This window comes from Eutrigla gurnardus (genome assembly GCF_963514095.1).
Source record: "Eutrigla gurnardus genome assembly, chromosome: 10".
Classification (NCBI taxonomy): Eukaryota; Metazoa; Chordata; class Actinopteri; order Perciformes; family Triglidae; genus Eutrigla; species Eutrigla gurnardus.
Genome location: NC_139924.1, coordinates 22,638,720 through 22,665,915, shown reverse-complemented (window position 1 = coordinate 22,665,915; position 27,196 = coordinate 22,638,720). Strand labels below are relative to the sequence as shown.

General features: G+C 45.1%; 2 protein-coding genes across 2 annotated transcripts; both read right to left on the bottom strand.

Annotated features, from left to right (window-relative positions):
* Nucleotides 1-16,915: 16,915 nt before the first annotated feature.
* LOC311020429 (olfactory receptor 8U3-like) lies at nt 16,916-17,869 on the bottom strand (the record flags this gene model as incomplete). The annotated part of the gene is made up of 1 exon (XM_084020451.1): nt 16,916-17,869. The coding sequence occupies one exon, from the start codon at nt 17,867-17,869 to the stop codon at nt 16,916-16,918; it is 954 nt and encodes a 317-aa protein (XP_083876577.1).
* A 6,756-nt stretch (nt 17,870-24,625) lies between these two features.
* Nucleotides 24,626-25,582, bottom strand: LOC311020472 (olfactory receptor 11A1-like; the record flags this gene model as incomplete). Its single annotated transcript, XM_084020502.1, has 1 exon — nt 24,626-25,582. One exon carries the CDS (start codon nt 25,580-25,582, stop codon nt 24,626-24,628), a length of 957 nt encoding a protein of 318 aa, XP_083876628.1.
* Between the last annotated feature and the right edge of the window lie 1,614 nt (nt 25,583-27,196).

Genomic DNA, 27,196 nt, shown 5'->3' with positions numbered 1-27,196 from the left:
TTCACTGTATATGGAATATAATATTTTTATATCCTATTTTGTTATTTATTTTATACTGTAGTTGTTGTAATGGTACATTTACTACTAAAACATTCGGTATACTGTGTATTCTATACACCAGCTATAGGAAGTAAAGCCCATATAAGCAAGTAACTAAGTATCATTTTGCCGCCGAAATGGCTGAGCAAAACATGACCTTATAAGTACAAAATATAGCTTTAGGATGGAGCGCCTGACAACCTCTTTCTTCCATTGGAGAGGACAAGGATAAATTTACTAAGGTGACAGGATGAGCGAGAAGTAGGCTGATCAGGAAGTAGAGGGCTTTAAAAGACAGACATGTGGTAGGGAGCGTTGGCTTTCCTTAAATTCGAGAGCAAGAAAGGGCTTCCCAGGTGGAACAGGTGCAGAGACTCTAGGAAGGACTCTGCCAGGGATTCGGAAGAACCAAGTGTGGCCACGCACAGTTTCGGACGCAGGCTTGATATCTGTTTAAATAAAGATCATTCTCATTCCACCTCAGGGCCGTGGGAAGTGAGTTTTGGTTGGGGGTGCTGTAGTGGGGGGTAGTTTGCCAGAAATCCATAAAATAGGCTTTATTTGAAATGGTACAAAATGTATTGTATTTTATTGAAACGCCTCTGTAACAGGACAGCATACTAGCATTGCATGGCACACAGCACAGGCATACATCACTGTAAAAAAAAAGCAGACAAAATGCAAAACGCACACAGATTGATCCTAACGCAAACAAAGTAACCGTTTGCTAAGGTAACAAATGTTGCTGTACAGTCTTGCACCGAAATTGACGGTGAAAACAAACACGTGAAATATAAAACTGTTATAAATTATAAAGTTGTTGACGAGCTGAAAAGGCGCTGTTACCGTGCCTGCTAGTGCCAGCAGCAATCGGTGGAACTGAGGTAGGCTCTTGGGGTCTCCTACTCAACACTCGGACTTGAAGCAGACAGCGGAGGTGTGGTAATCGGTGTTGGGTTTTGTTCAGTACTTTTGGAAGATTGATTGAAAAAATCGGGAATTATTTTCTGTGCCATATCTCACTGACATATCTAGGTTAACCGCCATGAGCGTAACTCACTGTAATATTCGGCTACTTAATATGACGTATCTGTCGTACCATAAAGCTTAGCGGCTTAGCGTCATAGGATATCTCACTCAGATTTTTTTTTGTTAATTTGTTTTGTTTTTGTTTAGATCTCCTAGGTTTAATATAACATTATATTAGTGCATAATAGACAGGGGGACGGAGAGTTTTTATTCATTTTTTTAAATATTTTTTTTTTGATCGTGAGTGGTATGACACATAAATTAGGCTTTATGTGGTATGACACATAGGTTTATGTGGTATGACACATAAATCCCCACTTCCCACGGCTATGTTCCACCTTCCTGACTTTGAATATTCATTTATCACCAATCAACACATCGACATCTTTGGGGAGTTTACCTGATCGACCTGGAGGGCTTCTCACCACTCCTGCAAGAACTACACAGTGAGGGAGACTGTATGCAACGCTGACGTTGAGCTTGTGCCTCTCTCTAAGACCCTTCTACCTCCCCAGAGAGTTTGACATCTGCTCAGTCTATGTTCCTCCTAGTGGAAATGCAGCTCAGGCAGCAGCTCGAATAGCCGACTGTGTTCCTAACCAACTGCAGGAGCCTCAGTTTTCATTCTGGGTGATTTTAACCAATGTACACTTGAACTGTCACTCCCGGGTTTTGAACAGTACATCAAATGCACCTCAAATGCAACTTGTCCCCTCAAAACCCTCAGGTTTCAGGGCACGGCATAGTACAGAGTCAGCACTGCTAAAAGTCACGAACGACCTACTGCTCTGCCTCGACTCTGGTAAACCCGCCTTATTAATACTCTTAGATCTCAATTCTGCCTTCAACACTGTTGACCACTCCCTCTTGCTGAACCGGCTTGAGCACCAGGTCGGTATCCAAGGCAGCGCTCTCCAGTGGTTTGCCTCCTACCTTTCTAACAGATCCTTTTCTGTTAACATCGGTAATATTTACTCTTCATCTGCTCCAATCACATGTGGCGTACCCCAGGGTTCCATCCTAGGCCCCATCCTATTCGCCCTATACCTGCTCCCTTTAGGCTCCATTCTCCAAAAGCACAATATCGCATATCATTGCTACGCCGATGATACACAGTTATATCTTCCACTCGAACCTGGTCATAGCAACAACTCCACCTTGGAGTCCATTCTTGACTGCCTCCAAGACGTCAAACAATGGTTGGCAAATAACTACCTCCAATTAAATGATGGGAAGACAGAAGTGGTCTTTTTTGGCCCCCCAAACTCCTCCATAGGTATAATAAATCACTTAGGTCCCCTGGCGCCCAATCTTCATACCCATGCCAGAAATCTTGGGGTGATCTTCGATCAAGATTTAAAATTTGACAAACAAATAAACTCTGCGGTGAAAAGTTGTTTTTTCCAACTACGAAACATTGCAAAACTTAAATCAATTCTCTCCCTCTCTGACCTTAATACAGTTACCAACGCCTTGATTACCTCTAGGCTGGACTATTGCAACTCACTGTATTTAGGTATTAGCCAGTCATCTCTATCCCGCTTACAGTTGGTTCAGAATTCTGCTGCCAGATTGATAACAGGAACTAGGAGGCAAGAACACATAACACCCATACTAGCATCCCTTCATTGGCTCCCCATCAAGTACAGGACAGAGTTTAAAGTTATTTTATTTGTTTTTCAAGCACTACATGGCCTGGCCCCCCAATACATTTGTGACCTACTCTCCCCCCTTTCCAACCCAAGGATTCTTAGATCCTCGAATCAACTGCTCCTGACCGTTCCCCGGTCTAGGCTACGAGGAAAGGGCGATCGTGCCTTTGCCATTGCAGCCCCAAAACTATGGAACAGCCTACCCACTTCAATTAGGTGCTCCTCCTCTGCAGCTGCCTTTAAGGCAAATCTAAAAACCTTTTTGTTTGCCCAGGCCTTTAAATGTCCCTGATGGTCTCAAGTGTGGGCTCAAGTGTGTGTCATTTTTGTTTGTAATTTTGTGTTCACTGAACTGTACTTTGGTCAACTTTGGTTGTTTTTAAATGTGCTTTACAAATAAATTGATTTGATTTGATTTGATTTGATCTTATGCCAACCTATAAAACTGTTTTTAAGAGCGGCAAACCCAGCAAATTGTCACACGACATCATAGAGACACTCAAGGGGTCCTTTCTCTGTACAATTTGGGACATATTTCATGACTTGGACATTGATGAGGCTGCTGAAATTATTACTGATTCTATTCTATTCTGTGTAAACTGTGTTATCACAAAAAAGGTTGTCACATTGTATCCCAACAACAAGCCCATATAACTAGTGAGATTAAGGACTGTATTAATCGTAAGAAACTGGCTTTTAGAAACAAAGACTGGATGAGCATGAAGGCCATACAGAAGGAACTTAATCACATGCTGAGGGAAGCAAGGAGAAAACACAAGGACATTATTGAACAGAATTTTACCTCCATGAACTCTAAAATGCTATGGGACTCTATGAAGGCTGCCACTAATATGTCCACTTGCCCAAAACGTCTCATAATTAATAATGAACTTGAAATGGCAAATGAGCTTAATGATTATTTCCTAAGATTTGATAAACAGGATTTCTCTTCTGAACATAATAAAGTACTACAGTCTATTACAACAGACAAAACTAGTAGTTGATCCTCTCAAAATACAGGCATTATTCAACCAGGTATGTAAGCGTAAATCCACAGGCCCTGATGGTATCTCAGCTCTTCTCCTAGAGACGTTTGCAGAAGAACTAACCCCAGCCTGGTGCCCCATTTTTCAAGCATCTATAGATTTACATAAAGTACCTGCCATCTGAAAAAAGTGTACCATTATTCCCATACCAAAAAAATCCTGCCCCATGGAAAATAATGATTACAGACCGGTGGCATTCACCTCAATTAGCATGAAGTGCTTTGAAAAATACATGGTGACAAAACTAAAAGCAGAGATTGAACCTAAATTAGACCCACAACAAGGCAAGGGAGGGGCACCGATGTATAGGCAAGGGAGGGGCACCGATGATGCAATCACTGGCATCACCCACCTTGGCCTTAAGCATCTCGAAGCCCCTGGGGCCTATGCGCACCTTTGTGTGGCGGGCGGTATTAGAGAGGTCGACCAGCAAGCTGGTATAATTAGAGGAGGAGCCAACAACGCCACCCTGGGAATTTCACCCAAGGAATAAGATTCTTTTTACCTCTGACCAAACTGGTCACTCAAAAGAAAGGCACAAAGGTCCATTATACGATGAGGCCAGAGACGTAATTCCATCCACAAGACTTTTATTTTTAAATCCAACAACAGACCAGCATACACATAATCAATAATTAAAAAGGCAAAGAAACATGGGGGAAGCTGAGGCTTACCAGTGGGGAGGTGGGCCACCAGGAGGGGAAAGGTCCATAAGAGGGGGTCACCCCAATCACACGTGTAAGCACATCCACACACACACACACACACACACGTGAGGGATCACACCCGGGGGAGACCACACAGCACACAGGAGGGGACGCCACCACCGGGGAACACCAACCCCCACCACTTTAGGCTCTCGTCTTCTAAAATGAACAGGGAACAGAATACAAATTAGTGAATAGATCACAAAAATGAACAAAACAATCACATTAACTGCTGTAAAAATAAAGATGATACGGTTAACAGAACAAAACCAGATGAATGGTGGGGATGAAATAACAAAAACAACTGAAGATCAAAGAAATAAACACTCAATTTCCCAAAACAATATAAAAAGGGTTTAACCAATTAGAAAATACACAAAACTATAGAATAAGCACACTGACACTACTTTACTAAAATGGCCAGGACTAAAATAACTACGGACAAGATGAGCAATACGTCATCAAACAGACAGACGATGCGCAAATCAGCGGCAGGTAACGCCGCGCTGACCGCAATAACAGTGGAGGGCAAAGTCTTGATGACCGCAATAACAGCGGGAGGCAAAGCAGCAGCGTGGTTAAAGGTGGAAGTAGCTGCTACACTCCTGGCTACCGGACACAAACCCGCAGTTCCAATCCGGCCGTACTTATGAGCCAGCTGAGTGGATACCAGCTGTGATCGTTGAGCGCCTCATGGCAGAGGAAAGGACGAGGGTCCACGGCATCTGCTGCAGCAGCGGGCACACCGGAAGTGAGGTATAGCTACGGCGTCAGAGGGAGAGCAAAAAGGACCACTACCTGTCTTTATAGTATACCGGCACACACGGATTGGCTGTCGATTGAAAGCAATCACGAGCACAAGAAAACACAGGACCATGCAAACCGGAGCAGAACACAAGACTCTATCCTGCTACAATCGGTTCATTGATTTTAGTTCTGCTTTTAATTAACTTCAACCATACCTATTAACTAAAAAATGAAACAGATGAGTGTAAGCCCTTCCATCATTAAATGGTTCCACACGTTTTTAACTCAGAGAACCCAGAGGGCCCTAGTTTCGTGGCGCAGCGCAGGGTGGGGGAGCCGGCGTAATGCAAGTTTCGACCAGCGCAGCTTTGCGCACGGTCAGTTTGGCAGTTTGGTGGATCGCCTGCGCCAAGATGGGTGTGGCGGCGCAGCAGGGGGAGGCGTCACAGATTCAGCTTGGCGTAGCGGAAGTTTCGTGGCAAAAAGCCTTGCCGAGACTTCGCCGAAAGCCCGCCAGCTCCAACCTAGTCTACTCTTGGCGTAAGGCGCAAGCCGCAAATAAAGTCCATTCATTCAAGGCGAATCACAGCTGGCGGAGTGGAAGTTTGGCTGACGGCGCGCAGTGTGCACACGTCACCGAGACCTCACAGGCAGGTTTCCACAGTTCCAGACACATTTAAATGCAATAAATAATCACAACAAACACTATTTAATGCAACTAATTGAATCAACACGTGAATGTATATCTATATAGATTGTCCCGTCACATCTGACGTCAGATCAAAGGCGGATGGCGTAACGGAAACTCAGCCTCTCGGACCAAAACATCTCCCTCTCTCTCTCCTGTTTTTCATAATATCGGCATTGTTATTATTATGATACGCACACACAGCGCGTGATGCGCGTGGTGGGAGCGGCGGCGCTGCTTCTGTCATCCCCTAACGCATTAAAGAGCCTGCGCGGTGCACGAAACTTGCAAAGTCCAGGCGGACACACCCCGTCGGCGTGGCGCACGTGCGCTGCGCGCTGACTACGCCTAGTCTACGAAACTAGGGCCCATAATGTCAGAGTTAATAGCACCTTCTCTGACTCTGAACTCATCAGCACAGGTGCACCCCAGGGCTATGTCAGTTCACTAGTGCTTTTTACGCTCTACACAAATGACTGCATCCGCAGCCACTTTTTCATTTTTAAATTCTCAGACGACACTGCCATCCTGAGCCTGCAGCACCAGCACACTGCCCCCTCATCATATTTTACAGAAGTCTAGAGCTTTGTTCGGTGGTGTGATGAGAACCACCTCACCATAAACATAAGACAGAGGAGATGGTGCTAGACCCTAAAGCCATAGGGGGCCGTACTCCACTGTGCATCCATGGGGAAACAATCAACCAAGTCAGCTCTTATAGGTATCTTGGTGTCCATCTCGGTAACTGTTTTAGTTGGCAGGTTCATGGTTGATCACCTGTGTGCTCGTGCTCGTCTCCAGCAAAGATTATACTTCCTGCCTAGACTCAGGGTTTTACCAGGTGGTGTTAGAGAGTGTTCTGAGCACTTTTATGCTGATGATACTGTACTCTACAGTTCAGCACCCACCCCAGAAGGGGCCCTCTCCCAGTTGAAACTTGCTTTTAACACGGTTCAAGAACATTTGTATGATTTAAAACTTGTTTTAAATGCTGACAAAACTAAGGTCATGCTATTGTGAATGTGTGGCTGGAGGCCACCAGAACCTGACCCAAACAACGCCACCTGGGGAGTTTCACCCCAGGAAATATCCTATGAAATTCTGAATAAGACCTCAATACTTTCACAGACAACACAAGTTCGTATACTAAGACAAGACAGAGACGTGGTTTCCAAATAAAGCCAAATTTATTTGCTTCAATTGAATTAATTAATAACTGGAGATATCTGTAAACAAAGGGGATTAATGGCACAAAAAAGATGAATCAAATTAGGAAAGTATAACAAATTTTATTAACAGGGGATTCTTTTATAAAAACACTAAAATTACTATTTTGGTGACACTTATTCTGAAATTAACAAAAAGGAGTGGACAGAAGCCAACTATAGGGAGGCAGCCTACCTAAGGATGTGTTCCAGAGGTGCAACAACTTACCCACCACGCGTGCTCACGGCAAATCACTGCAAATGGTGCACACTGCAACTGTGTCCCGGTGCGCTTTAACACTACAAACGGTGAAGGGAACCACTCTATCGTGACTAGCCTCCGCTATAAGCCGACTAATGCCACTAAAAGAAATAAAGCAAAACAAACATTAACACAAGCAACAAAAACACCAGTTGGTCCAGACTAACAATAATCAACAATAAAGGCAACACTAAAAGCAAGGCAAAACAGCAGCTGACAATGACCTATAAATTCAAGAAAGGTCAGTTAATTATAATAAAACCAAACATGCATTTCAATTCAATTTGTCTGCTTACAGGTCAAAATCACAAAGCCTACCTTAATAAAAAGGTGCACCGGCTAACCCAGGTACCAGCTAATGAGTACCCACATTGGAGAACTCCATTCATTCATTCGTAGATGCAGACACCAGTAAGACCGGGGGAGAGAGGGAGAGGAGAGCTGTGGCAAACAATTGCAACCTGGTCACTACATATAATTGATTTAAAGTAACATTTAAACTAGTGGCTCTATTTCCTACCTCAGAGTCAGAGGAAGCCCACACAGCAGCCAGAGAGAGACAACGAGACAGCCAAGAGGTCACAGGTGATTTAAATGCCCTCAGTCTAATCAGGAGGCAGTAGAAAGGGGTTGGCCTGAACACAAGGGTGTGTTCAAGAACCAACAACTGCAACTCTGGTTTCCCCGTCACAATCCACCCCCATTTTTTTTAATCGTTGGCCCTAACGATTACCTTATTGCCAAGGTCTAAAAATGGCCACATCAGCTACACGTACATGGGAGGCAGTAGCCCTTGTTGCCCTGCTGCCCGCTGCCTGTGGGAGACGATGGACGTTTGTGTGTCTCCCCGCTGTGGGACGGTTGGTCCTCCTTACTGCACCAGCATCAACGACGGGTTGGTCCTCTGGTTGAGAAGGTGGGTGTGTAGCCAGCAACCGTCCCTCTGAGGTCGTATTGGTTGTAGGATCAATCTGTGGTTGAACGGAGGGTGAAGTGTCTGCCTGGGGACATAAATTCACAGGTGCATGAGTCGTGGTGCTCTCTGGCCTTACCACATACAGATCACCTTCGAACGAGTCTTCAACAGGGGGTTCCTCTTCTGGGGGACAGGCCACAGGGGATCCCTCTTCTGGGGGACAGGCCACAGAGGTTGCAGCTGCATCTGCATGTCCAAGACGGTCTTTCAACAGAGAGCGATTAACATTCCTTGTCTTACTGAGATCATCTACTGGAGCAATGGTGTACACAGATCCTCCATCTCTAGGGGCCTTCATGACCCTGTACACAACTGAGCTCCAGACATCTTGAATCTTATGGCGGCCCCTCAGCCCCACATCCTTGAGGTACACCAGCTTTCCCTCTGGTATAAAAACATCTTTTACCTTCTGATCATGACGTGCCTTTCGTCGGCTGGCAGCAGCCTGCAGGTGTTTGGTGGCCCCTTCAAACGCCACTTGGAGCCTGGCCTGATGCTCCTGGATCCAATCATGAGTACTGCCTGTGGCCGGGGTGGGATTCCTTCCTAAGAGGAAGTCAACAGGTAAAAGGGGATCTTGTCCAAACATCAAAAAGAAGGGGGACTCACCCATAGATTGATGTGCTGTGGTGTTGTATGAAAAAACAACTTGAGGCAGGTAGGATGACCAGTCCCTTTTCTTTGTTGTAGGCAAGGTGCGTAGACGGTCATGGAGGGTGCGATTGAATCGTTCGCATTGGCCGTTCCCAGCCGGGTGGTAAGGGGTGGTATGGGACTTTTCAATACCATAGAGACTGCATAACTGTTGAACCAATATGCTTTCAAAATTTCTTCCTTGGTCAGAATGGATACGACTGGGGACGCCAAACCTGCAGAACCACTCATTTACCAGTACTTTAGCAACAGTTGAGGCCCGTTGATCGTTGGTGGGGACAGCCTGAGTGTACTTTGAGAAGACGTCAGTCATCACAAGCACATTCTCCATCCCGTTCCTGGATGGCTCTAATACTGTAAAGTCCACCACCAGAATTTGATTTGGTCGTGCAGCAAGGAGGTGGCCCATGTATGTACGGGTAGACGGCTGGATGTCCTTAGCTATCTGGCACCTTTCACACTCTTGGCACCAGCGCTTAACATCTTGGTGCATGCCCGGCCAGTAACATCTCTGCCATACCAAGCTTACAGTTCGTTCCACACCCTGGTGGCCATGCTCATGGTGCAGTTGATGTAAAACCTGGCTCTTCATGGACGAGGGCAGGACCAGTTGGAGAATCTCATCACCATCGGGGGAGGAGACCTTGCGATGGAGCACACCATCTTGCTCTACAATTCGATCCCACTGTTTGACCAGTGCAAGAGCCTCCTTGGACATTTGACGTCGTTCACCTGCATCCGGCCCCCTCTTTCTGATCCAGAACACCAGGAAGTGGTGTATGGTGGCATCTGCTTCCTGTAGGCCACGTAAGTTAGAGAGAGAGTGGCATGGGAAGGCAGAAACAGCATTTTTGCTTTACCTCAGGCACTGCTCTACAGGCTTGCTGCATGGACTCAGGAAGCGGAGTGCTGCGGGCCAGATGATCTGTGGTGGACGTGCTGGGTAAGTACTGCCGTGAGAGGGCATCAGCATTGCCGTTACGCTTGCCAGGCTTGTACTTTAGGACATAGTCGAAGTTAGCAAGCTCTGAGGCCCAGCGCTGCTCCACTGCGCCCAACTTTGCTGTTGAAAGGTGACTGAGAGGGTTATTATCTGTGTATACTACACATTTCTGGCCCAGCAGGTATTCCCTAAATTTTTCGGTCATAGCCCATTTAAGGGCCAAAAACTCTAACTTCATGGAGCTATAGTTGTTCATATTGCGTTCTGCAGGCTTAAGGCCACGGCTAGCGTAGGCTATAGGTTTCACTTTACCGTCTTGTTCCTGAGAAAGGACTGCCCCCAGCCCACTGTGGCTGGCATCCACTTCGAGGATGAACGGCAAGGTGAAATTGGCATAGGCAAGCACTGGTGCTTCCACAAGCTTACGTTTGAGGCCTTCAAAGCACTGTTCACATTCGTCAGTCCAGGCTGTGCTTAACCTCTGTGCCACCTGCCTCCGGGTCTTGGTGTTCCTCAACTCAGCAGCCAGTCTATGCAGGGGGGCCGACAGCTTAGCGAAACCGTCCACGAACCTGCGGTAATAGCTGGCAAAACCGAGAAAAGACTGTAATTCTGTTACGTTGGTGGGACGTTTCCACTTTGCAACAACATCAATCTTACGTGGGTCAGTAGCAACACCTTCTTTGGAAATAACATGTCCCAAATAACCAACCTCCTCTTTGAAAAAACAGCATTTCTCCAACTTGGCCTTGAGGTCCTCCTGCTTCAGTCTCTCCAGCACAACTTCCAGGCGTTCCATATGTTGGGCTACAGATGAAGAAAAGACAATCACATCGTCCAAATATAACAACAGAGACTGGCAATGTTGGGCCCCAAATATTCTCTCCATGAGTCTTTGGAATGTGCTCGGAGCGTTACAAAGCCCAAAAGGCATTCTATTCCATTCAAATAAGCCAAATGGAGTACAGAAAGCTGTTTTCATCTTATCTTTTTCTGTGACTGGCACTTGATTGTAGCCGCTAGCCAAATCCAGAGTAGAGAACCAGCGGGCCCCGGAGAGCGCATCAAGGGACTCTTCGATGCGTGGCAAGGGAAAAGCATCTCTTCTGGTCTTGCAGTTTAGTAGCCTATAGTCCACACACAACCGAAGGGTGCCATCTTTTTTCTTAACCAAGACAATGGGCGATGCAAAGGGGCTACTGCTCTCCCTGATAACCTTAGCCTCAAGAAGTTGGTGGATATGGGCTTTCACTGCCTCGTACTCGGAGGGAGGGATACGCCTATACCTCTGTCGTACTGGTGTCTCATCAAGCAGAGGAATATCATGTGAAATCAGGTTTGTACACCCCAAATCTCCCTCATGAGCTGAAAAGATATCAATATGCTTTTGTAATAAGGATCTAACCTGGCACTGATCTTTTTCCGACAGGGCGCCAAGGTCGACAGCATTGATCTTATCTTGAATGGAGTTGGTAACCATCTGGGAGGACATTGTGGCTGAGACTTGTCCTTGGCCTTCTGTGACCCCTGTGGGCAGACTTGCTACATGGGCATAGCTCACAGTACCTATCACTACATTTGGGTAAAGTACAGCATCATTAACCCCCACATTAACAATAGGAACGTAAACTGTACCTCTGGTTTGTTGGACCAGAGCTGGGGATACAAGTAAACCAGCAGGTAACCCGGTACTCAGGGGTTCAAACAGGACATCACTACCAGAGTAATGTTGGGAGCAGGTTGCTGCCACCAGCTTCATGGTACCACCAGGAACTCAAAAGACCCTCCCACCCTTAACCCTTACCCGACTTGATCGGTCAGGTGGTGCATCGGCTTGGGCCTGGTGACACTGTTGTAGTGCTGTTTGGAGTTGGCTAGGGGCCTGTGACACAGAGGGCAAATCAAAAAGAGCAGAACCATGATGTGCAAACAAATCAATGAAGCATGTTTTGATAATATTCATGCCTAGAACACCTGGGACAGAGGAGGGCTGACCAAGAGGGTCCTTAACAACCAGGACACCACGCTTTGTAATAACCTTATCACAAAGTTCAACATCAAGTTCAAGGTAACCAACATAAGGTATATCCAACCCATTAGCAGCTTTAAGTTGTAACCAATGACATGAGTGTAACTTCTTTTCACCCCAAGGCTCAAAATTTTGGATGAAGAAACTCTCTGTTATGGTGGATACCATGGACCCCGTGTCAACCAAACAAGGAACTGCAACCCCCCCCCCCCATTGATATGGTTAGGTGTGGACAGGCTGCCATCAATTCAACAACATTTGGGTTCTCTGTATCCTGCTCTGAGCCGACTGGACCCCCACCTGAACTTTGGCTCAGCAGTTCAGGGGGTGAAAGTTTCCCGACTGCTGATTGTGGGAGTATGGTCCATCACTAGGAGTTGGGCCTGCATGGGAAGATGGCCGAGTTACTGTCTGGACTCTCTGACCATCACACTCCCGTGCAAAATGACCAGGCTTCTGGCACCTGTTACAAATAATAGGCTGTTTAACAGGGCGAAAAGGTGGCTTGGGAGTATTCTGGAGCACAAGAAGACTACTACTGAGTTGATTTAGCTGCTTTTGCTGCTGCTTTAACATCTGCTTTAACTCTACCAACTCAGACCTTGTGTCCAGGTTACTTTGCCATGAAGGGGGACCGCCTGCCACTGCAAATTGAAAACCTGCGGCAGAGGGGACTGAGTGACTCCTACCCCTGACACCCCCTGGCATCCCCTCCCGCTCCCACCTAATGGCCTCGCTACGAACCTCAAGTAGGGTGGCATCAGGATGGCGTCGAACAAGCTGTTTCAATTCTCTACGTAGGGCACAATCACACACATGTTCAACAAATTGGTCACGCAGTAACACCTGAGAATTGGGCAAGCCACTGGGGGCATTAGTCACAACTTTGTCCATCAGACACATCAGAGCGTGGGAAAACTCCTGTAAAGTCTCATCATCCTGTTGCTTTCTTGAGAAGAAATCCTCCTGCAATGAGATATAAGATTTAGAACACTATCCATAACTCCCGCAGGATAGCAAGGATTTGATCTGGATCTTCCCTTTCTTCCCTAGAGCGATATTTTATCTCCTCTCTCGCCTCACTTTCCAGATGATCATAAATAAACAGTGCTTGATCAGTCCTGGACAAGTGACGGGCACAAATACATGCTTGAACCTCCTCTGCCCACTCATTGATGCTCAAACCAGTCTTTCCTCTAAACATTGGACATTTTCTGTCTCTTGGAACATAAAACAGTCGTTCAACTGCTGGAGCAGTAGAGGGTTGGGGAGGAGGAGCAGAGTCACTTGATGCAGTACTGGTTCCAGATGCTGCATCCTGATCTCGCAGCAACCGGTTCTCCTCTCGCAATTGGGCCACCAAGTCTCTTAGCTGATCCAGCTCGGCCATGATGAAGGAGACAAGAGCAGGAGAGGTTAGCCAAGGCCTGTTGCTTGAAGTTCTAGACCGTTACAGAATCAGCTGCTGTTTTGCCTGTCACACACCAACTATGCAAATACTAAAACTGTCATCGATGAGGACTACACACTAACTGAACCAACTGGTGAGGGAAAAAAAAGAACAAAAAAACAAAACCAAACACAAGCAACAAAAACACCAGTTGGTCCAGACTAACAATAATCAACAATAAAGGCAACACTAAAAGCAAGGCAAAACAGCAGCTGACAATGACCTATAAATTCAAGAAAGGTCAGTTAATTATAATAAAACCAAACATGCATTTCAATTCAATTTGTCTGCTTACAGGTCAAAATCACAAAGCCTACCTTAATAAAAAGGTGCACCGGCTAACCCAGGTACCAGCTAATGAGTACCCACATTGGAGAACTCCATTCATTCATTCGTAGATGCAGACACCAGTAAGACCGGGGGAGAGAGGGAGAGGAGAGCTGTGGCAAACAATTGCAACCTGGTCACTACATATAATTGATTTAAAGTAACATTTAAACTAGTGGCTCTATTTCCTACCTCAGAGTCAGAGGAAGCCCACACAGCAGCCAGAGAGAGACAACGAGACAGCCAAGAGGTCACAGGTGATTTAAATGCCCTCAGTCTAATCAGGAGGCAGTAGAAAGGGGTTGGCCTGAACACAAGGGTGTGTTCAAGAACCAACAACTGCAACTCTGGTTTCCCCGTCACACTATCAAACACTAAATCAAAACCCCCAAATCTGCCCTCAATCTTCTCTTCTCAGGGCTTAAAGATTGAGTGTGTTTCCAAATACAGATATCTTGGTATATTAATTGACGAATCCCTCTCTTTCGCAAATCATATTCAGCAGCTGGTAAAAAGATTGAAGCTGAAACTGAGTTTTTATTTTAGGATTAAATCCTGCCTTTCTTTTAACTCAAAAAAGAGACTGGTTGCTGCTACTTTTATGTCTGTTCTGGACTACGGCGATGTTGTATATATGCATGCCTCGTCTCAAAGCTTACATGCTCTTGATACTGTGTATCATGGAGCTCTGAGGTTCATCACTGGTTTTAAAGCACTGACTCATCACTGTAAGCTGTATGAGCGGGTTGGATGGTCCTCCCTATCAATTCGCAGACTGAGACACCTGCATATTCTAATTTACAAGGCAATCTTAGGTTTTCTTTCCTTTTGGCCTACATTAACCAAAGTAATGCTTGTACTTACAATCTTCGGTCTCAGGATTTGTTCTTGCTGTCTGTCCCTAAAGTCAGAACTGAACTGGGAAAGAAAGCTTTTAGATTTGCTGCTCCTTCTGCCTGGAACATATTACAAAGAACTTTGAAGCACAATGAATTGGTCTCGTTGAACTCTTTTAAGGTGAAATTGGATGACTTGGAGGCAGAAACATCTGGTTGTAGTTGTTTTGCCTGAGGCTTTTTATTACTGTAGCTGACCTTCAATTGTTGCTGTTTTTGTGTCGTTAATGTTTATGTTGTAGTTGTGTGTATGTATGATAATGCTGCTGCCTGTCTTGGCCAGGACACTCTTGTAAAAGAGATTTCTAATCTCAATTAGTCTTTTCCTGGTTAAATAAAGGTTAAATAAAAAATAAATGGGATGGCTGCTTGGTATATATATATATATATATATTAGGGCTGTCAAAAGATAGATTTTTTTAATCGCGATTAATCACATTTTTTTGGCACATTTTTTTTCTTCTAAATGTACCTTAATGTATTTAAAAAAAAATACATTAAGGTACTATCTTACCAACGTTAGTTCCCTGGAAGGCAGGTTATATGTGCTGTTGGATGCTATACAAATTATTTCAAGCAGACCATCATCCTCAACAATGTTAATCTGCCCGCAAGCTGTACCCACCCATTTCGCTATCGCTGTTGTGAGCTGGTTGCTTGTAGACTTGTCAAGGCGCCTTGTTTGAAATGTATCCAGGGTCGTCTGTTTTGGCCGAGGGGGCGGCGGCGGGCTCTCTGCATCTGCCGTGTGTTTGGCTTGCAAGTGATATCTCAGACTGGACGTACTTCTATGGTAGCTCATTTCATACCCACAGTACGCGCAGATGACTTTGGTCCTATCGACTGAACCATCCGGCAGTCTTTTGAAGGTGAATTTGCCGTTCACAAGTCCTTTCTCCATTTCTTCGCTTCCTCCTTTGTCCCGTAGTGGCGCCAATCCTGCTTCTTCTTATGCCTCCCTCTGGATCAAGACTACAGGTGCCACCGACGGCCATAAATCATAGAATGCGTGTTTTAGTTTTTTTTTAAATACCAAGCGTTAATCGCGCGTTAAAAAAATGAACGCCGTTAAGAGGATGTTGCGTTAACGCAACAACGCGTATATATATATATATATATATATATATATATATATATATATACACACACGTGAGGAGGAAGATGAGAAGAGGCCGAGCTGTAAATTAAGCTAAGCTGTCTGATGAGGCCCTGAGACATAAATTAGTGATGTCTCTCTCTGTGTGTGCATTACACACCAGCTATAGGAAGTAAAGCTCATATAAGCAAGTAACTAAGTACCATTTTGCCGCCGAAATGGCTGAGCAAAACATGACCTTATAAATACAAAATAGCTTTAGGATGGAGCACCTGGCAACCTCTCTCTTCTATTGGAGAGGACAAGGATAAATGTACTAAGGTGACAGGATGAGCGAAAAGAAGGCCAATCAGGAAGTAGAGGGCTTTAAAATCCAGACATGTGGTAGAGAGAGTTGGATTTCCTTAGATTCGAGAGCGAGAAAGGGCTCCCCAGGTGGAACAGGTGCAGAAGCTCTAGGACTTCTGCACCTTTGGCCACGCACGGTTTCGGACACAGGCTTGATATCTGTTTAAATAAAGATCATTCTCATTCCACCTGTCTGATCTTTCATATATATATATATATATATATATATATATATATATATGTATCTGGACTGTTACTACTGTAAAGCAGCTTTTTATATGACAGCATTGGAGGCCAAGACAAGTTTCCTTCCGAGGACAATAAAGTGTATCTGTTATCTTATCTTATCTCTCTTCTGTGCTTGGAGAAATCTTTTTTTGCCTCAGTTTCTTTTTAACACATTCTTGGACAGCAGTCTAAGTACTTAGGAACTTCCTTCAGAACAAATATAAGAAAAAACTTACCTTGGTGTTGGTATTGGTGAATGAGCCCCATAGTCTGTAATGCAAAACCCACACAGCATCATTGAGGCAGCCCAAAACATATTTCATGTTGACGCAGTGCTTTTCCTTTGACCTTAGCACTCCTATGAATTAGTCACTGGCCTCATGATTTGTGTTTCCAATATTAAAAAAGGGCTTGCTGTCCGGAATTAATACAAGAAACAAAATCAACCCCTTGACTTTTCCCACTGAGTCCCCTTTAAGGTCATTTCATGTTTCCCATGATTGTAAAGCTATTGCTGGAAATGATTCAGTTCAGTTTTATTTGGAAAATAACCACTTTAATCTTTAACAAGATCAATTTTGACTGATGTTTTGCTAGGTATCTCTGTGGCGGACCAACATTTTATGACAAAGGACATTTTTAGAGGTATTCCGTATTTTTGACAGCTGGAATCCAAACATTAGAGGATTCAAAAGCGGCTGTATTATGAAAAAATACAGAGAGAGAATAATACGCAGCATACTGGGTACACTGGTCATATTAAATCTACTCTGAAGTGTTTCAAAGCAGCAGCCAAAAGAAAAGTTAAGGAGAGAAGCAAGGTGAGGTATGCAGGTGCTCATCGCTTTTCGTCTCATCTGTTTGGAACCAGCAAAACAAATTTTAAGAATGTTCATGTAAGAGAAAAATATGAGACACAAAGGGACTGAAGTTGAAATAGCAATGGCAAAAAGTCCATAAATGTTATTCACTTCAGTGTTAGAGCAGGCCAACTTAACAACAGGGTAGTTAACACAATACAAACTGTCAATGGTGTTCCCACACAATGTCAAACGGATGTTTAAGCACAAAGTTATTAAGAATTTCACAAAAGAGAACAACCATATTACAGCAATAAAGAAGACCACCTTTATGAATGTCATACGTGTGTTATATTGTAGAGGACAACAAATTGCTACATATCTGTCATAAGACATGATGGCTAAGTTACAAAACTCGACATTTCCATAAGAATACAAACAGAACATCTGCAGGAAACAAAATGAGGCTGAAACAGTGTGAATGTCAGAGAGGATCTGAACCAGAAGGAATGGAAACAAGCCTGTACTACCATACAGTTCATTTACAAACAGGCTGCACAGGAAAAGGTACATAGGTTCATGTAAGCTTCTGTTCATACAGATAACAACAATGAGCAACACATTGGAACAAACTATTACCATGTATAAAGACACGACCACCAAGAAACACAAGTACTTCAAATTTCCAAGATGGACATAAGCTCCAAGAATGAAATAAGATAAAGTTGAAGAAGTGGAATTTAACATCCTTGATGGCAAAAAAGGACAAAAACTGACCTGTAAAACCCCCACAATCAGCATTAACGGAACATTTACTCCTCTCTGTCTCAGAGTTAAGGACCTATAAATCTGTAAATGAAACTTAGGATCACACCACACAGTTCAGGATGGGCTGCAGACTGCTGAAATCAGCTGATTTAAAGTCCCCCTCCCTTCGTCCTGTTGTCATCACGTCTTGTCATTGTCACCACTTACTCTACGTCCTGTTGTGGTCTCCTATAACACCCTACCACTGTCTAATAGAGAACTCTCAGCTGTATAGTTGTTGTTTTGCATTTCCTTTAACCTGTACATGGCAAATTTGCACATCGTTTTTTTATTGTCACCTACCTCACCAAATTTGCACACTGCTTAATGTTCACTGTATATGGAATATAATATTTTTATATCCTATTTTTTTATTTATTTTATACTGTAGTTGTTGTAATGGTACATTTACTACTAAAACATTCGGTATACTGTGTATTCTATACACCAGCTATAGGAAGTAAAGCCCATATAAGCAAGTAACTAAGTATCATTTTGTCGCCGAAATGGTTGAGCAAAACATGACCTTATAAGTACAAAATATAGCTTTAGGATGGAGCGCCTGACAACCTCTTTCTTCCATTGGAGAGGACAAGGATAAATTTACTAAGGTGACAGGATGAGCGAGAAGTAGGCTGATCAGGAAGTAGAGGGCTTTAAAAGACAGACATGTGGTAGGGAGCGTTGGCTTTCCTTAAATTCGAGAGCAAGAAAGGGCTTCCCAGGTGGAACAGGTGCAGAGACTCTAGGAAGGACTCTGCCAGGGATTCGGAAGAACCAAGTGTGGCCACGCACAGTTTCGGACGCAGGCTTGATATCTGTTTAAATAAAGATCATTCTCATTCCACCTCAGGGCCGTGGGAAGTGAGTTTTGGTTGGGGGTGCTGTAGTGGGGGGTAGTTTGCCAGAAATCCATAAAATAGGCTTTATTTGAAATGGTACAAAATTGATTGTATTTCATTGAAACGCCTCTGTAACAGGACAGCATACTAGCATTGCATGGCACACAGCACAGGCATACCGTAGATGACCATTTAGTAGCCCGGGCGTTTAATATGCTAAATCGACTTGGAGCCCAGGCGTTTATAAGAACCAGGCGCGTATTTGCAACAGGCTACAATTTATTTTTGCAATGAGCAGCACCAGACCATCATGCAAAGAACAAGGAGCTCACCATAGCACCACTGGAACAAAACTACTTTTCCCCCCCGACGCATCTTTATTGACATCAGACAATAAATACAAAGACAGTTTGTCTGTGTTACCGCGACACAGGGAGCTGATCAGAGCAGTGTTATGAATGATAACGGAAGGGGGGGTCGATCGCGGTAATTTCAACACTGTACATTAGCGCATTTATCTATATCCCTATATCCCTCAGTCTAGCGCGCCTGTGTTTGTGTGTCTGTGTGTGTGTGTGTGTGTGTGTGCGCGCGCCTGCATGCGAGAGAGAGAGAGAGCGCGAGAGGAGGGGCTGACTGACAGAAGAGGTGAGAGCCGGTGAAGTGCTGTTAAAAAAAAACTTTTGTTTTCTGTGCAAGACTATGGTAAACACTTAATCGCCCGGGCGTTTAATTGAACCAGCGTTTATTATGCCAAATGAGGTCGGACCCCCGGCGGCTATTAGAGCACAGGCGCGTATTTGCACGCGGGCGATTATTTGGTCATCTACGGTACATCACTGTCAAAAAAAAGGCGACAAAATGCAAAACGCACACAGATTGATCCTAACGCAAACAAAGTTGTCACGCCGGTGTGGTAATGTCTTGTCTTGGGGTTTTGTCTTGTCATGTCCTGTTTTGTTTTGAAAATAACTCCCTTCTCGTTTCAGGTCACTTGCCCTTCCTCATGTGTTCCCTGGTCTTATGTCATCCCTGATCCCTGATTGTTGCCACCTGTTGCTCGTTATCCCTCTGTGTATTTAAGTCTGCGTCTCCCCTTGTCTTGTGCCAGTTCGTCCTGTCTCTCGTCACGATCCACGTCACGGTCCTCGTCACGTCACGTCACGCCACGCCACGTCACGTCACGCCTTTTGTCAAGTTAAGTTTGTGTTTTTCCCGTCTTTGTTCATTTTGTTTATAGTTTATTCCCGGAGCCTGTTTTTCCTCCGGTTGGAGCGGTTTTTGTTTGTTCGTTTTTATAGAATAAAAGCCTTTTTGAAAACTGCTTGCCCTGCATCTGAGTCCTCCCTCCATGCCTTGGTTTGACAGAACGAACTGGCCAGTAAGGACTCAGCAGGGCAGAAGCCAGCATGGACCCAGCCATCTTCCGGATGGAGTTTACTGAGGTTATGGACAACCTCCAGTACCTCCAAATCTGCTTCGACTGTGCAGAAACCAAGGGGGAGAGGAAGACTTTCCGGAAGGAGGCGGGGGAACTGGTTTCCTCCAGGCCGTGGCTCAGGGGTTCTCTGCCTGACTGGGTTATACCCCTGGTTTCCGCCCCTGAACCCCGGCCATCCTCGGCTCCAGCCATGCCACCAGCCCAGGCCTCAGCCACAGCCAAGCATCCAGTCCAGGCCTCAGTCACAGCCAAGCATCCAGTCCAGGCCTCAGTCACAGCCAAGCATCCAGTCCAGGCCACAGCCAAGCATCCAGTCCAGGCCTCAGCCACAGCCAAGCATCCAGTCCAGGCCTCAGCCACAGCCAAGCATCCAGTCCAGGCCTCAGCCACAGCCAAGCATCCAGCCCAGGCCTTAGCCACAGCCCAGCATCCAGCCCAGGCCTTAGCCACAGCCAAGCATCCAGCCCAGGCCTTAGCCACAGCCAAGCATCCAGCCCAGGCCTTAGCCACAGCCAAGCATCCAGCCCAGGCCTTAGCCACAGCCAAGCATCCAGCCCACGCCTCGGTCACAGCCCTTGTCTCGGCCTGTGGTCTTCAGTCGGCGGCTCGGCCGACACCTGCCATTGGCCTTCAGTTGGCGTTCCGGTCGACACCTGCCAGTGGTCTTCAGTCGGCGTTCCGGTCGACACCTGCCAGTGGTCTTCAGTCGGCGTTCCGGTCGACACCTGCCAGTGGTCTTCAGTCGGCGGTCCGGTCGACACCTGCCAGTGGTCTTCAGTCGGTGGTCCGGTCGACACTCTCCAGTGGTCTTCAGTCGGCGGCCCGTCCGTCACCAGTCCCGGCGGAGGATCGTCCGGCACCAGCCCAGACAGGGGACCGTCCCACACCTGCTCCACGCAGCCTTCGGGAGGTCCGCTCGTCACCCGTTCCTGTCCAGACGGGGGGCCGTCCGACGCCTGCTCCACGCAGCCTTCGGGAGGTCCGCTCGTCACCCGTTCCTGTCCAGACGGGGGGCCGTCCTACGCCTGCTCCACGCAGTCTTCGGGAGGTCCGCTCGTCACCCGTTCCTGTCCAGACGGGGGGCCGTCCGACACCTGCTCCACGCAGTCTTCGGGAGGTCCGCTCGTCACCCGTTCCTGTTCCGACGGGGGTCCGTCCGACGCCTGCTCCACGCAGCCTTCGGGAGGTCCGCTCGTCACCCGCTCCTGTCCAGACGGGGGTCCGTCCGACGCCTGCTCCACGCAGCCTTCGGGAGGTCCGCTCGTCACCCGTTCCTGTCCAGACGGGTGGTCGTCCTATGCCTGCTCCACGTCGCCTTCCTGAGCGGTCCCGCCCGCTAGGTCGCCCTCACGCCCGGCCTCCTGAGCGGCCCCGCCCGCTAGGTCGCCCTCACGCCCGGCCTCCTGAGCGGCCCCGCCCGCTAGGTCGCCCTCACGCCCGGCCTCCTCAGCGGTCCCGCCCGCTAGGTCGCCCTCACGCCCGGCCTCCTGAGCGGTCCCGCCCGCTAGGTCGCCCTCACGCCCGGCCTCCTGAGCGGTCCCGTCCGCTAGGTCGCCCTCATGCCCGGCCTCCTGAGCCCTGCCTCCTGGCCCCCTCCGCCCGCCCTACGTATCATGGACCCTAGGGACATCTGGGATCTGTCCCTTAAGGGGGGGGTACTGTCACGCCGGTGTGGTAATGTCTTGTCTTGGGGTTTTGTCTTGTCATGTCCTGTTTTGTTTTGAAAATAACTCCCTTCTCGTTTCAGGTCACTTGCCCTTCCTCATGTGTTCCCTGGTCTTATGTCATCCCTGATCCCTGATTGTTGCCACCTGTTGCTCGTTATCCCTCTGTGTATTTAAGTCTGCGTCTCCCCTTGTCTTGTGCCAGTTCGTCCTGTCTCTCGTCACGATCCACGTCACGGTCCTCGTCACGTCACGTCACGCCACGCCACGCCACGTCACGCCTTTTGTCAAGTTAAGTTTGTGTTTTTCCCGTCTTTGTTCATTTTGTTTATAGTTTATTCCCGGAGCCTGTTTTTCCTCCGGTTGGAGCGGTTTTTGTTTGTTCGTTTTTATAGAATAAAAGCCTTTTTGAAAACTGCTTGCCCTGCATCTGAGTCCTCCCTCCATGCCTTGGTTTGACACAAAGTAACCGTTTGCTAAGGTAACAAATGTTGCTGTACAGTCTTGCACCGAAATTGACGGTGAAAACAAACACGTGAAATATAAAACTGTTATAAATTATAAAGTTGTTTACGAGCTGAAAAGGCGCTGTTACCGTGCCTGCTAGTGCCAGCAGCAATCGGTGGAACTGAGGTAGGCTCTTGGGGTCTCCTACTCAACACTCGGACTTGAAGCAGACAGCGGAGGTGTGGTAATCGGTGTTGGGTTTTGTTCAGTACTTTTGGAAGATTGATTGAAAAAATCGGGAATTCTTTTCTGTGCCATATCTCACTGACATATCTAGGTTAACCGCCATGAGCGTAACTCACTGTAATATTCGGCTACTTAATATGACGTATTTGTCGTACCATAAAGCTTAGCGGCTTAGCGTCATAGGATATCTCAGATTTTTTTTGTTAATTTGTTTTGTTTTTGTTTAGATCTCCTAGGTTTAATATAACATTATATTAGTGCATAATAGACAGGGGGACGGAGAGTTTTTATTCATTCTTTTAATATTTATTTTTTGATCGTGAGTGGTAGGACACATAAATTAGGGCCGCACCCCCACTTCCCACGGCTATGTTCCACCTGCCTGACTTTGAATATTAATTTATCACCATTCTACACATCGACATCTTTGGGGAGTTTACCTGATCGACCTGGAGGGCTTCTCAGTTGTCTGTGCTGACAGGGAAGAGACCCTGTCAGCACATGTTCCACTATGTTCCTCCTAGTGGAAATGCAGCTCAGGCAGCAGCTGAGCTGCTATATATATATATATATATATATATATATATATATATATATATATATATATATATATATATATATATATATATATATATATATATATATATATATATATATTAGGGCTGTCAAAAGATTGATTTTTTAATCGCGATTAATCACATTATTTTGGCACATTTTTTTTCTTCTAAATGTACCTTAATGTATTTAAAAAAAAAATACATTAAGGTACTATCTTACCAACGGTAGTTCCCTGGAAGGCAGGTTATATGTGCTGTTGGATGCTATACGAATTATTTCAAGCAAACCATCATCCTCCACAATTTTAATCTGCCCGCAAGCTGTAGCCACCCATTTCGCTATCGCTGTTGTGAGCTGGTTGCTTGTAGACTTGTCAAGGCGCCTTGTTTGAAATGTATCCAGGGTCGTCTGTTTTGGCCGAGGGGGCGGCGGCGGGCTCTCTGCATCTGCCGTGTGTTTGGCTTGCAAGTGATATCTCAGACTGGACGTACTTCTATGGTAGCTCATTTCATACCCACAGTACGCGCAGATGACTGGTCCTATCGACTGAACCATCCGGCAGTCTTTTGAAGGTGAATTTGCCGTTCACAAGTCCTTTCTCCATTTCTTCGCTTCCTCCTTTGTCCCGTAGTGGTGCCAATCCTGCTTCTTCTTATGCCTCCCTCTGGATCAAGACTACAGGTGCCACCGACGGCCATAAATCATAGAATGCGCGTTTTGGGTTTTTTTTTAAATACCGAGCGCTAATCGCGCATTAAAAAAATTAACGGCGTTAAGAGGATGTTGCGTTAACGCAACAACGCGTATATATATATATATATATATATATATATATATATTATATGTGGCCTGTGGCTCATATGTATGTATTGTCTATATCTGTACTGTGACTACTGTAAAGCAGCTTTTTATATGACAGCATTGCAGTCCAAGACAAGTTTCCTTCCAAGGACAATAAAGTGTATCTTATCTTATCTTATCTTATCTTATCTTATCATCTTATCTCTCTTCTGTGTTTGGAAAATTCTTTTTTTGCCTCAGATTTTACATCAAACCGTTTATTTTTAACACATTCTTGGACAGCAGTCTAAGTACTTCCTTCAGAACAAATATAAGAAAAAAACTTACCTTGATATTGGTAAATGAGCCCCATAGTCTGTAATGCAAAACCCACACCCAAAAAATATTTCATGTTTACGCAGTGCTTTTCCTTTGGTCTTAGCACTCCTATGAATTACTCACGGGCCTCATGATTTGTGTTTTCAATTTAACAATATAAGGGCTTGATGTCCGAAATTAATACAAAAACGCAATCAACCGCTTGACTTTTCCCACTGAGTCCCCTTTAAGGTAATTTCATGTTTCAAATGTTTGTAAAACTATTGCTGGAAATAATTCAGTTCAACAAACCACTTTAATCAGTGACAGTCTTTTATTTAGAAAATAACCACTTTAATCTTTAACAAGATCAATTTTGACTGATGTTTTGTTACTACATCTACATGGTATCTCTGTGACGGACCAACATTTTATGACAAAGGACATTTTTAGAGGTATTCCGTATTTTTGACAGCTGGAATCCAAACATGACAGGATTCAAAAGCGGCTGTATTATGAAAAAATACAGAGAGAGAATAATACGCAGCATACTGGGTACACCGGTCACATTAAATCTACTCTGAAGTGTTTCAAAGCAGCAGCCAAAAGAAAAGTTAAGGAGGGAAGCAAGGTGAGGTATGCAGGTGCTCACGGCTTTTTGTCTCATCTGTTTGGAACCAGCAAAACAAATTTTAAGAATGTTCATGTAAGAGAAAAATATGAGACACAAAGGGACTGAAGTTGAAATAGCAATGGCAAAAAGTCCATAAAAGTTATTCACTTCAGTGTTAGAGCAGGCCAACTTAACAACAGGGTAGTTAACACAATACAAACTGTCAATGGTGTTCCCACACAATGTCAAACGGATGTTTAAGCACAAAGTTATTAAGAATTTCACAAAAGAGAACAACCATATTACAGCAATAAAGAAGACCACCTTTATGAATGTCATACGTGTGTTATATTGTAGAGGACAACAAATTGCTACATATCTGTCATACGACATAATGGCTAAGTTACAAAACTCGACATTTGCATAAGAATACAAACAGAAAATCTGCAGGAAACAAAATGGAGCTGAAACAGTGTGAATGTCAGAGAGGATCTGACCCAGAAGGAATGGAAACAACCCTGTACTCCCATACAGTTCATTTACAAACAGGCTGCACAGGAAAAGGTACATAGGTTCATGTAAGCTTCTGTTCATACAGATAACAACAATGAGCAACACATTGGAACAAACTATCAACACGTATAAAGACATGACCACCATGAAACACAAGTACTTCAAATCTCCAATATGGACATAAGCTCCAAGAATGAAATAAGATAAAGTTGAAGAAGTGGAATTTAACATCCTTGATGGCAAAAAAGGACAACAACTGACTTGTAAAACCCCCACAATCAGCATAAACGTAACATTTACTCCTCTCCGTCTCAGAGTTAAGGACCTATAAATCTGTAAATGAAACTTAGGATCACACCACACAGTTCAGGATGGGCTGCAGACTGCTGAAATCAGCTGATTTAAAGTCCCCCCTCCCTTCGTCCTGTTGTCATCACGTCTTGTCATTGTCACCACTTACTTTACGTCCTGTGTCCGTCTCCTATAACACCCTACCTCTGTCTAACGGAGAACTCTCAGCTGTATAGTTGTTGTTTTGCATTTCCTTTAACCTGTACGTGACAAATTTGCACATCATTTTTTATTGTCACATACCTCACCAAATTTGCACACTGCTTAATGTTCACTGTATATGGAATATAATCCTATTTTGATATCCTATTTTTTTATTCATTTTATACTGTAGTTGTTGTAATGGTACATTTACTACTAAAACATTCGGTATACTGTGTATTCTATACACCAGCTATAGGAAGTAAAGCCCATATAAGCAAGTAACTAAGTATCATTTTGCCGCCGAAATGGCTGAGCAAAACATGACCTTATAAGTACAAAATATAGCTTTAGGATGGAGCGCCTGACAACCTCTTTCTTCCATTGAAGAGGACAAGGATAAATTTACTAAGGTGACAGGATGAGCGAGAAGTAGGCTGATCAGGAAGTAGAGGGCTTTAAAAGACAGACATGTGGTAGGGAGCGTTGGCTTTCCTTAAATTCGAGAGCAAGAAAGGGCTTCCCAGCTGGAACAGGTGCAGAGACTCTAGGAAGGACTCTGCCAGGGATTCGGAAGAACCAAGTGTGGCCACGCACAGTTTCGGACGCAGGCTTGATATCTGTTTAAATAAAGATCACTCTCATTCCACCTCAGGGCCGTGGGAAGTGAGTTTTGGTTGGGGTTGCTGTAGTGGGGGGTAGTTTGCCAGAAATCCATAAAATAGGCTTTATTTGAAATGGTACAAAATTGATTGTATCTCATTGAAACGCCTCTGTAACAGGACAGCATACTAGCATTGCATGGCACACAGCACAGGCATACATCACTGTAAAAAAAAGGCGACAAAATGCAAAACGCACACAGATTGATCCTAACGCAGACAAAGTAACCGTTTGCTAAGGTAACAAATGTTGCTGTACAGTCTTGCACCGAAATTGACGGTGAAAACAAACACGTGAAATATAAAACTGTTATAAATTATAAAGTTGTTGACGAGCTGAAAAGGCGCTGTTACCGTGCCTGCTAGTGCCAGCAGCAATCGGTGGAACTGAGGTAGGCTCTTGGGGTCTCCTACTCAACACTCGGACTTGAAGCAGACGGCGGAGGTGTGGTAATCGGTTGGGTTTTGTTCAGTACTTTTGGAAGATTGATTGAAAAAATCGGGAATTATTTTCTGTGCCATATCTCACTGACATATCTAGGTTAACCGCCATGAGCGTAACTCACTGTAATATTCGGCTACTTAATATGACGTATTTGTCGTACCATAAAGCTTAGCGGCTTAGCGTCATAGGATATCTCAGATTTTTTTTTTGTTCATTTGTTTTGTTTTTGTTTAGATCTCCTAGGTT